The sequence below is a fragment of the Fulmarus glacialis genome, unplaced genomic scaffold (genome assembly GCF_000690835.1).
Source record: "Fulmarus glacialis isolate BGI_N327 unplaced genomic scaffold, ASM69083v1 scaffold12862, whole genome shotgun sequence".
Classification (NCBI taxonomy): domain Eukaryota; kingdom Metazoa; phylum Chordata; class Aves; order Procellariiformes; family Procellariidae; genus Fulmarus; species Fulmarus glacialis.
Genome location: NW_009198495.1, coordinates 13,441 through 27,072, shown reverse-complemented (window position 1 = coordinate 27,072; position 13,632 = coordinate 13,441). Strand labels below are relative to the sequence as shown.

Genomic DNA, 13,632 nt, shown 5'->3' with positions numbered 1-13,632 from the left:
GCTGCCCCGGCTGCGGGGCTCTGCGCTCCCCGGTCGCTGGGGCAGGGCGGTGGCCCGGAGGCCTCGGAATGAATGCGGTGGTGCCAGGCGCCTCAGATGTGGTGCAGGGACTGCGCGGGGACGGTGGTGTGATGAACACTGTTGATTGCTGCATGGTGGGAACCTTGGGAACCCAGCAATCTCACCTGCTGCTGGACTACAAGGGGTTTAGCATCGTTTTTTATTCATAGCGATTTGGAAGAGTTGTTTATTTCATATGATATATTTCTTAAAAAATAATCCTGAAAGGGGTGATGCAGTTAGGCCTTGGATATTGGAATCAGGTACAGAAAGGTGTCATGCAGAACAAGGCGGTAATCAGTGTTGTGATGGAATCCAATTCTGTTTAGAACCTGCACTTGCATCAGGAGCCATGTGGTCAGCTGATGAAATTGCTGAGCTATGTTACCTGCATTATAGGACCAGACTCCCTAAGCAGGGGAAACCAGATCCAAACAGGGAATGGACTTCACTGGCAGCTGTTGTCAAAGTGGAGTCTGCAACCCAAGGAGAGGTTCTTGCTAGTCCAGGGAATCTGCAGGGTAAGAATGAGTTGTGGGGATTGGGGCGGGGAGAGGAAGGGGGAGAGGAGGTGGCAGTCGATGCTTTTTTCCCTCTTTTTTTTTTTTTTTTTTTTTTTCTTTTTTTTTTTTTTTTCTTTTTCCCCAAGATACCTTTTAAAAAAAATACATGCCTTCTGTCCCATTTCTGTCTCCACCGAAATTCTTTACTCTTTGTGATTGTAAAGGCTTTTACAGCTTCTGTCTGGAAAGAGATGGTTATGGTGAAATGCTGTTCTTCCCAGACTGTAACTAAGAAGATGAAAACCTGCATTTGGGTGTTCAATAAGTGGCAAAAGTCTAGGCAGGACCTGAATTCCTAATGTGAACCCTTGCAAAAGCGTGTTCGGCTACTGTTTGAAAGAATACTAGAAAGGTCTCAGTTCGCTCTCCTGTAACAGACTGCGTTATTACATTGTGCATTTGCATTAGCTCATCATCATCTTCTTTTCCCTTACTGGCACTTCCATGTTGTCATGCAGATTGTATCCCATGCTTCTCTCTTACGTGTTTGAGGAATCCTATGCCAGTGTCCACTGTGTGTTGCCTAGCATATCAAGCCTGTGTTAGCACTCCTGCTATAGGATCATAGATTTTTCCTAGCACTGGTGCTTCTGCCTACTATGTTCAGTTCTCCAACTGATACTGTTCCCTTTCCGGAATATTGCAAGGCCTGCCTCCTTGTACCTTCCCTTCTACACAATGTTCTGTGTGTTGTCTTACCAGAATGACTGTATGAGAGCAATGCTTCTGGCGATAGTTCATTCAGTTAATGTTGTTTCTTTTTTCAGTAACGAAGGAAGTTGTTGCTATGGGAACTGGAACAAAATGTATTGGCCAAAAAAAAATGAGAAAAACTGGTAAGTATGGTGTAAAATCCAAGAACAGGCTACCTATGCTACCTTCTGTCTTGCTGGTGTCATAGAATCAATGGAAATGTCCAAGGCATTGAGCTCAGACTTCTGGATTGAAACCAGAAGTGTGAGGTAGACCTCACCTCATCAAGAAGAGAGGGGCTTAGGCAGCCAGAATGGCTGCCCTGGAAGTTTGCTGCACTTGCTACTTTAAAGGTGAATAAACTTTTTATATATGGAAATGTGTAGTTTAGGCCCTGAGTCTGCATACCCAAAGACTTCATAACTAAAAGCAAAACAAAACATAAGCAAAATAATTGTGCTATAGTCACCTGTTACAGTCTAGTTTTATTGTGGTCTGATGCAAAAGATACCACTGCTGAGTTAGGGTAGGGGTGACACCAGAAAGGTACTAACAGGCTTTTTCTCCCTTACTGTATATTCTGCAGCTATATAGTTTTAAAGTTTTTGTACAATAAATGTGTGGGATAGATACATGACTTCCCACAGCTACCATTTCTTACCATTTATTGTAGGACTTCCCTTGCTCTGCATGTCCATTCTTTTTATTCAGAATGTATCTTGTCTCCTCTCCTAGGAGAGGGGAGAAGCCATAGTAATTAATACTGAAAAGTGACTAAGGAGGGAAAGTGTTTGTGAGTATGTAGGTACAGGGCTTTCTACCTGTAGACTTCAGAGGAGGAGTAGAGCCAGACAGGAGAAATGGTTTTGCTTGCATCAGTTTTAGGCCGTTTCATGTTCTGTATAACATCCTTCGTATTGAAATGAATTAGTGGAGCAAAAGAGAAGAAACTAATTTCTGTATCTTAGATTTTTGTGGATGTTTTTTGTGACTTAGCCATCTTAGAAGATGTTTTTCTGATTAATTTAGGAAAATCGTGATTAACTGTTGTACTACTTACAATCTAGGTATGAAGAGTCAAAGTAGAAATTTGACTAGAAAAAAGTAAAGCTAGTTCCTCTCTCTGTTGTTTGTTTTCAGTGATCTTAAGTTAGAAAATATCTTCCTCTTATTTTTAAAAAATCTTCCTTCATTTTTAAATTAACTTGGTTGGTAGGTCATGTTAATGGGTATTGTTAGAGAACTTTTAAACTTTAAATTTTTAGAACTGTTAAAGAGGACTTTTGTCACCTGGCCTTTTATTCCCGAAATAAAAGCTGATCTACAGATCCTGTTCCTTTAGATACTGCAATAGGCAGACACTGCAGGAAGTTTGAAGATCAGATGTGTAAACCTGGTAAATATCAGAATTATTTACAAGAAAAGTAATTTAAATTATGGGACATAGTGAAACAAGAAGCTTCAACCAAAAGCTTAACAAACACTTGAAATTTTCTGGATGTTATACTTAATGTGGGAATATCAAGATTTACTATTAAGAACAGACATCGGGAAGGTTTTGAAGAAAGCCAGTGTTTATTCAGCTCAAAGGATTTCAGATATCAGAAGAGTTAACATTTGGTATTTAAACAAGTCTCTGACTTCCTACGGAGTGAAGACTTTTATCCTTCATTTGTGTAGGCTATTGACCTCCTTTTGTAGTGATTGGAAGTTTAAATATCTTGGAATAACCTAATACTAATGTTAAACCTTCAAATGCTAACAAATGTGGAGAACTGTCATCTGTCAAATTCTGTTTGCTTTGTTCATCTCCTTTTCAGTAATGATGCGTATTGTTACCATTTGGTTGTTGCTTTAGGAGACATTCTGAATGACAGTCATGCTGAAATTGTGGCAAAGAGGAGCTTCCAGAGGTGAGCATGAAGTTCACGTGCTGTTATTCAGTGCCACTTGAGGTTGGTTGTTGTGATACAAGTAATTTTGACCTATAGCTGAAATAGCCAAATTTTGCTTGAGGGATGAGAATGTACTGAAAGAGTATTACTTCTGTGTAGGCAACATCTTTTTTCCCTTTTTTAGCAGGAGTTTATCCTAATTTTTACACTTTTAGGTGGTGTTAAGGCCCTTTCACAAAAGCTTGTTTCTTCCTCATTCTTGTAGAGCCTCTGTACAAAGAAGTAGGATCTGATTTCATGTGACGTCAGTGCTGGTCTGATGACTAGCTGTCAAGGGTAGCCTTTTTGCTGTTTCCCACATGCTAGTCCTCTTGTTCACATGAGATAAGCTGGTTCAAGGAACTGAGCCAGGAGAATAGTAATGCTACAGAAATGAGTACCTTTCTTGCGGTTTGATGCCACTAAACAGCTCTCTCAGACTCAGATGAGTTGCAGTGCTGGTAAAAATACAGAGTGGGAGGAGGGGACCTTAGATACACAGTTTGAAGAGATAGTTGACTCCACTGAATCCAACTCTTTGAGGTCTGTTATTAAGGTTCCAACGATGTGTTTGTGTTTATGGAGTATGTTGGATCCCACCTATCTGTAGAAGCATAACTGATTGGCTCCTTATAGACTTCATCAGGAAAGAACAGGCACTAGTAGGCATCTAATGTTTTCCCATGCATCAAAAATGAAGTAAATGTTTCATGAAAACTTTCTGCCTAACCAGGTATCTTCTCCATCAGATGTGGCTGGCAGCTTCCCATCAGCAATGCAGTATCTTTATTCCAGGAACTGAAACTGGGAAGTGGAAACTCAAACCAAATATCGTATTTGTTTTCTTCTCCAGTCATACCCCATGTGAGTATGCTGGAGTGAACCAAATTCATGGCTCCCACTTGTAGAATCTTTTCTGCTCCTTGCCTTTCTTTGGTCTCTCTTTGATCTGGAGTGAAAGTGAGGCAGCAACTCATGTTATCACTATGTGCCCTAAGATGTACTGGACTAGTCCTCCACAGATACGTTTGGCATTTGATCTCACTGGATGTGATTCATGAGAACTTCATAAATCCAATATACTGCTCATTATATAGTGGAATGCTTCACTTTCCCTTTAAACAATAATGGGTACTATTTTCTTTTCCAGAAACTAACTAACTTGTCAGGGGTCCTGTCATATCTCATATCTGGTTGTTTTGCTTTAAATGTTGTCTCCTTGGATTTGAATTTTAATAAAATAATTGACAATTACCACAGTTCCTAAAAACAAAAAAAAAAACCAACAAAAAAAACCCAAAAAACCAAAACCCCACAACAAACAAAAAAACCACACAAAACCCCCCAAAGCCCCAAACAAACAAAAAACCAAACCACCAAACAAACAAAAAGCAAACAAACAAAACAACAAAAAAAACCCAAAACAAAACAGGGTGCGGACAAAAAAAACACCAAACACAAAAATCCAACAAAACCAAACTCCTAAAAAACAACCAGAAAAGCCCCACCCACAAAACACCACCACCACCCCAACCCAAAACTTCTTACGGAATGGAATGCAACTTTTTGTTTTGCCATGGAAAATGCTCTTTGTGTGTTTTAAAAAAAACAGCATCACAAAGATGAGGATCTATTGGCAAACTGTAGGAAGGTGGCCTCTTGGTCTACCAGCTTATTGGATGTCTCGATGTTCCCACACTCTTACCAGTGTTCTTCAACTGCTAGTCCGTTACCTGAGCAAAGAAGTCTAAGTAGTCTCAAAATATGCCTCATCAGTACTTCATGTAGTGAATTACTTGCTCATACATTTTCATTATTTTGATGGCATTGCTGGAATGTGCTACGATGGTTTTCTTTGTTAATGCAATATGAGAATAGAATCTAGATATTCAAATTTAATAGCAAGAATAATTTCCTGACTGCCTTTTTCTCACATGCCTGTCAGGCTTTGTTTGCTTTGAACTGAGCTTCAGAATTTTGGTGTTGAGCTTGTTTTAGTGATACAGATTAAAATTTCCATCCTTATTTGGTAAGTTATTCTTTAATTATTCTTTTGAGGGTTGTATTGTTTAGTTAAATCAGACGGGTCTTTCTGTGAATCTTTAGCACTGCTAGTAGTCTGTCAAATGCCTTTGATACCTTTTGCTTTATAATTTTTATTTTAAATTTTGCTTTTTTGATTATTTCTTAGATAGAATGCAGAACTTGAAATTAAACATATATTGGCTCAAATTTCAGCAAAGTTTGATTTATCATTGTACAGGGCAATGTTGCTTGAAAAGTGTGTTCTTGTAGTTAAATTTTCCTGAGTGCAAATCTGTGGAAGATAGTAGTAGCCATAACATTACTGGTGTGATGTGTTCCAGTCACAAGAGATGTGTTTTTGGCCAATTTTGATGTTACTTCTTTTGTTCTAGGTGGAGATGCTTCTATTATTCCAATTAGTGAACCCGAGAACCAGCTTTCTAAGCCAGTGACTGGAGATGATGCAGCTGGACAATCAGCAGAGTGTAGAAGTAACCATGATTATTTGGGTCCAGAAGACAAAAGGAAATCAGACAAAAGTAATCACATAATCAAGAGAATGAAAACTGATGATGATGATGGTTATTCTTCTGTAATCACTGAAGACCTGGCTGTTCAGCAAGTATCTGTGAAACGAGAAGACAACATAAATCCAAAGAGCTGTGAATATTCTGCAGAGATGCAAACAGCTAACAAGGAGGCTGGCTTAGGAAGACCGAAGGTAGTAGATGTTTATAGAACTGGAGCAAAATGCGTACCTGGAGAGCTGGGTGATGCCCGAATACCTGGCCTAGGGTATCACTGTGTGGGATTATTACGAGTGAAGCCAGGTCGTGGGGACAGAACATGCTCAATGTCCTGCAGTGATAAACTGGCTCGCTGGAATGTGTTAGGGTGTCAAGGAGCTCTTCTGATGCACTTCTTGCAGTATCCATTGTATTTGTCAGCAATTATAGTGGGGAAGTGTCCATATAGCCAAGAAGCTATGCGGAGAGCAATTATTGAAAGGTAAGTGCTCTCCTTTGGAAACCAGATCGCGTGTGTGGAGACAATGAGTTATGGAAGGCAACATGTGTCACGCAGATATCAGGACCTTGCACCGAAGTTATTTGCAGAAAATGCGAATTTCTGCAAATTCACGTTTTCAGAAAGTAGCCCTGTGTAATATGGAGAAAATGTGACTACTTCTGATGGATTAGACTTGACAATTCACAAAAGAATTTCCATTAGATTCAGGATCCCCTTGGTTGTCCCTTCATGGAGCAGTGAGAAGCTGTTACCCACCTGAGTTTTTCTAGAAGCCTTCCAGCAGAAAAAGCAGCCAGAAGGACACAAACTCAGTGTAGTGATGTTTTTTTAACGTAGTTAAGTTGAATTTTTCTTGCCCTCTTCCTGAGTTTATTTCCTCAAGCAGGGTCAAGAAAAGTTTTAATTTATTCACTCATCTATACTCCACAAGTCATTCTGAATATCTGTAAGTTCCCTTTTATAGAACTGTGTTGGTGAGCAAAAGCAGCTTTTATTTCTTGCAGGACCATTCCTAAAATTAAATTTAAAAGCCCCCAAATCCGTCTATCCTAAAGGCAATCTGACTGAAATGACTCCAGATGAATGTGTAAAATTAAACCTTTTTATAACTTAGCCTTAAATGAACTTCTTGGTTCTTCTGAAGCTTTTGCTGATTTTAGACCCTGCTTTCAGACTTCAGCAAGTAAAAGATGCAGTATTTTAAACTTGCTTTGAAGGGAATTGTAGTAAAAACAGTTTACTTTTTGCTGTCTTCCTAAGCTTGGATCCAAACTTAAAATTTTCCAGGAGGTTAATGTTTGGGTTATTGCATATGCAAACAAATCCATCCCATGTAAAATTTCAAAATTGTATTGTCAGTCTGTTCTCAGTAGAGGTTTTTGAAAACTGCTATTCTGAAGTTTTGACTATAGGTGTGCTGTGCAGCCCATGTTCTAGACCTAATGCAGAAGTTGGTGTGGAGTGGTGGAGTACATTTAGGTTTAGAAATAGGAGTGCTGTTTGGCAACCAGATTGGAAAGTCATGATTTCATGTCAACACTTGTTTCTGTTACTGTTAATTGTCAGTTTGTTGCTTTTTGAGCAAAACTCGGTGCTTCTGGGACACTTCACACTTGCATGCAAGCTAATATCGCTCATCGGTCTATTCCACCACTTATATTCACACTGATTTGGATGTGCAGTGCAAGCTCACCTTCTGTAGTCTTCATGCATTCTGAGGGATGCACTTCAGAATTCTACTGTGAGACTCAGGGCCTTCAGCTTCTGTAAAGGGTGAGGTTTGTGGCTCTGCAACTCTGGCTTTGGCATACTTGTTTCTCATCCTCCTGCTCTGCAATATAAGAAGAAATGGAATTTTTCAACCTGATCCACCTTTAGGAATGACTGAAATGGCAGATAGAGGAGCCAACAAGGAGAGGTTCTCTGCTGGACCTCATACTCGCCAGCAATCAGGGGCGCACTGGGGATGTGAAGGTCGAAGGAGGCCTTAGTTGCAGTGACCATGAGATGGCGGAGTTCAGGATTCTGAGGGAAGGGAGGAGAGTAAAAAGCAAGCTCACAACCATGGACTTCAGGAGAGCAGACTTCGGCCTCTTCAAAGATCTGCTTGGAAGAGTCATATGGGATAAGGCCCTGGAGGCAAGAGGGACCCTTAAAAACTGGTTAATATTCAAGGGTCACCTTCTCCAAGCTCAAGATTGGTCCATCCTGACAAATAGGAAGTCAGGCAAAAATGTCAGGAGGCCTGCGTGGAGGAACAAGGAGCTCCTGGCCAAACTCAAACATGAAAAGGAAGCATCTGGAGGGTGGAAGCAAGGGCAGGTAACTAGGAGGAATATAGAGACAGTGTCTCTGTATGCAGGGATGAGGTTGGGAAAGCTAAAGCCCAACTGGAATTGAATCTGGCAAGGGATGTCAAAGACCAGAAGGGCTTCTCTAAGTATATAGGTGACAAAAGGAAGGCTAAGGAAAATGTGGGCTCACTGCTGAATGAGATGGACCTGGTTACACAGGATGTGGAAAAGGCTGAGGTACTGAATGCTTTCTTTGCTTCAGTCTTTACTAGCAAGACCAGCTTTCAGGATTCTCAGGTCCTAGAGACCAGGGGGAAATTCTGGAGCAAGGAGGACATACCCTTGGTGGAAGAGGATCAGATCAGGGAATACTTAAGAACACTAGACATGCGTAAGTCCCTGGGCCCTGATGGCGTGCACCCAGGAGAGCTGAGGGAGCTGGCAGATGTCATTGCGAAGCCACTCCTATTAACCTTGGATCGATCATGGCAGTTGGGAGAAGTTCCCGAAGACTGGAGGAAAGCAAATGTCACTCCATTCTGCAAGAAGGAGGACCCAGGGAACTACAGGTTGGTCAGCCTCACCTTGATCCCTGGGAAGGAGATGGAGCAGCTAATCCTGGAAACCATTTCCAGGCACATGAAAGACAAGAAAATCATCAGAAGTAGTTAGCATGGATTCACTAAGGGGACGTCATGCTTGACCAACTTGAAAAACTTCTATGATGAAGTGACTGGCATGGTAGATGAGGGGAGAGCAGTGGATATTGTCTACCTAGACTTCAGTAAGGCTTTTGACACTGCCTCTTGTAAGATCCTCATAGAGAATCTGTTAAAGTAAGGGCTGGATGAGCAGTGAGGTGGATTGAAAACTGGCTGAATGACTGCCCAGAGGGTGTGATCATTGGACAAAGTGTAGTTGGAGGTGTAACTAGCCAGTGTACCCCAGGGGTCAATACTAGGTCGAGATGTGTTTTAACATCTTCATTAATGATCTGGATGATGGTGCAGAGTGTACCCCCAGAAAGTTTGCTGATGACTCAAAACTGGGAGGAGTGGCTGATATGCCAGGGGATTGTGCTGCCATCCAGAGGGACCTTGACAAACTGGAGAAAGGTAGAAACCTCATGAAGTTCAACAAGGGGAAGTGCAAAGTCCTGCGCCTTGTGGAGGAGCAGCCCCAATGCACCAATATATATGCTGGGGGCTGCCCAGTTGGAAAGCAGCTTTGCAGAAAAGGACGAGGGGGTCCTGCTAGACCCCAGGTTGAACATGAGCCAGCAGTGTGCCCTGGCAGCAAAGAAGGCTAATGGTATCCTGAGCTGCATGAGGCAAAGTGTTGCCAGCAGGTCCAGGGAGGTGATCCTTCGCCTCTACTGGCACTGGTGAGGCCACACTGGGAGTGCTGTGTCCAGTTCTGGGCTCCTCAGTACAAGAGAGAGACATGGACATACTGGAGAGAGTCCAACAAAGGGCCTCAAAGATGTTTAAGGGATTGGAGCATCTCTGCTATGAGGAAAGGCTGGGAGAGCTTGGACTGTTCAGCCTAGAGAAGAGAAGGCTTGGGGGAGGTCTTATCAATGTGTATAAATACCTGAAGGGAGAGTGCAAAGAAAATGGAGCCAGGCTGTTTTCAGTGGTGCCCAGTGACAGGACAAGAGGCAGTGGGCACAAACGGAAACACAGGGGGTTCCTTCTGAACACCAGGAAACTCTTTTATACTGTGCGGGTGACAGAGCACTGGCAGAGGTTACCCAGAGAGGTTGTGGAGTCTCCCACCTTGGAAATACTCAAAAGCCATCTGGACATGGTCCTGGGCAGCTGGCTGTAGGTTGCCCTGCTTTAGCAGGGAGGGGTTGGACCAGATGACCTTCAAAGGTCCCTTCCCACCTCAGTCGTTCCGTGATTTGCTGAAGTGGTTCAGGACACCTAGCCTGTGACAGCTTGTGCTGGTCAGCTGGAAAAAGACTAAGAGTTGTGTTAGACTGAAAGGCAAAGCTTATGTGCATTTCCGTGGTGGTGAAAATTTGTCTGCTTCTTTGATCTGAATTACATCCAAGATTGCATTTTTCTTCCTACAGTGAGTAGTAGAGCTCTGATAAATTTCGCTGAGGTGACAGGTTGCGATACGTGGGAGATGAAGTGCACTGCTGCTAAATGACGAAAGTCATCTGCTGTGCACAGGCTTTCTTGCTCCTCAGATCCTTGAGTTGATGAAAACTATCCCAGCAACAAAAGGATAGGAAGTGGATATTTTTTGTGCTTAGGAGATTGAATTAGTGCAACAAAAGAATCTGCAAGCATTAGAGGAGAGTAAATGGAACTGGGCAGAGTGGAGGGAAAGGAGAGAAAGACAGAAACTGGGGAGCTGAACCACTCCCTTTAAGAGGCAGTTACTAGACCAGTGCATCTGAAAGGTTTGACCTGGTTTAGTAACTCCTTTTCTCCATATCCTTGCATCCTTCTAGGATGGTTATAAAAGAGGTCATAGTATATTAATAGGCGAAACTCTAGCTACCTATCCAGTGGAGCTTACTGGATAATCCTTTCCTCTGTAACACATGGGACAAGAATTTGCCCAGCCTCATTAGTCTTAGGTTGCAAAGTCAGGCACTTTTTCAGACTATTACATCTGAAAAACCTCATATGAACCTCAGTCTCCTGCTCTATGCAAATATTACGATGATTAAACACATGCCGTTTTTTCCTCCTCATATGATCCTAATCCCATTCAGTGTGTAACGGTAATTTAAGGTAACAAAGATGAGATTATACATGGGAACTGTAAGTAGATTTTGTATCTTTCTAGCCTTTGATTATGAACCTTTAGGTTCATAAAACAGTTGTTAATGTAATATGGTTGACATGTAAATACTTTATGATTATTATTTTTCATTGTGATTGCAGAAGTATATTGCAGTTTTTGTCCTGCATACTTTATCTCCATCAATTATACTAGCTTTTAACTAGACCTTTTTAAAAATAGATTCATCGTAGGTTTTCTAGGATGGACAAGATCTTAATAAACTATGTGGCTTTGGTTTTTTAACAACTACTTTTTTGAAGGGAAAAATGCCCCCAACCTCCTCGTCTCTCTTCCATAACTCATGTTCAATTCAGTTTTAATGTAAAATAACATGGTTTAGATTATGAAAGGAAGTTGCACAAAATTGGCTTGTTTGGTAAGACCAGACTTAAAATCACTTGCATTTTCCCATGTTTACTTTAGGTGTCAGCACATCTCATTTTTACCAGATGGTTTTCTCGCTCAGGAGGTTAAGCTGCTGCAATCGGATCTTCGATTTGAACATAGCCGTTGGGCACTTCAGGAAGTTCAAACTAACAGCAAAACAAAACTTGTTCCTTGTAGTGCAGGTGAGTTAACTTGGACTAGTTGCATAACTGCGTGCAAAAGTCCAAATAGAAATTAGGTGGTTTTGGTGGTTTCCTAAAATAGAACATCATTCATTGCCAGTGCTAGAGGCAAAGTGTGACTTACAACAAGAAATTAATTTCAGGCCAGAACTTAATCGTTAATAATTAATAATATTCAGCTCAGCCTCTAGTTCCCTGTAGGGAGTTTTCAGACTGAATAAACACTTGGTTGATGTCATTAAGAATTTATAATCTAAACAAAGACAGAAAATAACCAGCAAAAGTTCTGAGGGCAATAAGAAATCAAAGATATCAAGTGACTTCTTGTTTCAGTCAGTTTTGCATTCTCCTTGGTAATGAACAGAAGACTTGCCATGCTGAATTATGCTTGTAATTGCTCCAGAAATCTGTGAACGTAGAAAGAATACAGAGTGGTGTAGTGTGAAGGTTTAATTGATAGAGGTTTTGGACATTGAATTTTTTGTCATGGTGATGAATGAATATGCAAGTCACGTTGTGATTTAGCAACATGGTCTCATTTGGGGAAAAAACCAATGGAACTGCCACTGTATGTGTATGGTTAAGCAGTTTCTTTAAACTTGGACATGCCTGCCTTCTGCTATTGTATACTTTTCTGGCTTAACTGAAACTGGAAGTTATTCTATTACAGTAGAGCTGATAATAAAATAGAATGGAAACAAAGGGTTCCTTAACGGAATTCAGATTCATTAAATTGGAGTTATTTACAGGTGCCAGGAAGCAAAAGATTTTGATTCTGTGAGATAGGAAACAAAATCCATCATTGAAAAATGGTGCCAATTCACTTAGCAAAAAAGATCTGAAGTCAACTGTGACGAAATTCCTGTGTATGCCTTTCTTTCTGTACAGTTACTCAGGTCATTCTGTTAAATAAAGATGAATGATGCTTTATCACACTTTTTTGCATATATGAATTATGCCAGGTTGATTTTTTTCTCGAAGGGGTGAAAATCAGAATAAACTCTAAATTCAGGGCTGTTACACTGAGTGTTGAAATATGCTTGATAGGAACATTTCAGCTTTTCTTTTCTTTAAAAAGAAAAACATGTTCTATTTAATATTTTGAAGTTTGCGATGAGTATGAAAAAATGAAAGAATAGAAAATGTTTTCATTTTTAAGTAAATTTTTATCTGCTTGTCAGAATCTGATATCCTCTGACCAGGTGGTTTTAGATACTCCACACGTGGAGGGTTTAATGTTTCTATGTATTTGATGTTATTTGGCATTACACGGGATTTTAATTTAGTAGAGTGTACCTAAATCATTGTACCTAAATCACCATGCAAATACAATTTACACTTAGCAGAGTACGGCAATTGCAGCATACAATTGAATCATAATACAAGCGTAATTAACATAACCAGTCTCCATAGTATGCTTTATAATGTGTAGTTTTTGAGCATCTAGAACAGCAAGATGGTATCATGAAGGAGAGAAGCTGTGAAAATTGTCTTTAGAGTTAATGCTTGTGCAACTGTTTTACCTGTTAGGAACAGAGAGAAATGGGAGAACTTAGAGAACAAAAATTGTCTCAAGGCAGTAGAAGTTAAAGGAACTGTTGTTAGGCTATGGAGGGACAGATTGGGCATGTCAATCAGTTTTGTTTCTGTTAACATGCTACTGATGATTTGCTAGTTATTTATAAATCTATAAGGTATGGCATGCAGAGTTTCAGCATTAAGAAGTTTACACTCTAAGGCAGTAATAAGGTTACCAGAATGGGGGTAAAGGGTAAGGTTGTTGGCACTTGCTATCTCTTCTAACGAATTATATTTATTTGACTCCTAGCTAATAACATTTTTCAAGTAAGGTCTACAGATATTTGATGTATGTCCGTTATCAAGCATAGAGAGAACTATTTAGAGTATACAGTACACAATAAAATAATAGTACACAATAAATCAATAAGGAAAACATAGAGTGACTTGTGCAAGTAGCTTGGGGGAGTATTTCAGAGCCTGATGTGAAAATAAGCTGTCTGACTTGGAAGTTTCTTCATGCTTTGTCCAGACAGGATGCACAAAAGAAAGTAGAATCCCCCTAAAAAGGGGAGAATTACGAAGCTGGAGGCCAAATACTTAGAGGCATGGATTCTTGAAGGACCTGATTAAGATGAGCGCG

The 13,632-nt window shown here is 40.6% G+C and overlaps 1 protein-coding gene across 1 annotated transcript in view; it reads left to right on the top strand.

The window, feature by feature from the left end:
• The first annotated feature begins 412 nt into the window (after positions 1-412).
• ADAT1 (adenosine deaminase, tRNA-specific 1) overlaps positions 413-13,632 on the top strand; it is a 26,121-nt gene continuing 12,901 nt past the window's right edge. The window contains exons 1-6 of the mRNA XM_009572923.1: positions 413-581; positions 1,391-1,459; positions 3,175-3,229; positions 3,984-4,114; positions 5,668-6,283; positions 11,326-11,471. Of these exons, the coding sequence (XP_009571218.1) occupies positions 413-581; positions 1,391-1,459; positions 3,175-3,229; positions 3,984-4,114; positions 5,668-6,283; positions 11,326-11,471 (1,186 nt within the window). The remainder of the gene's footprint in view (positions 582-1,390; positions 1,460-3,174; positions 3,230-3,983; positions 4,115-5,667; positions 6,284-11,325; positions 11,472-13,632) is intronic.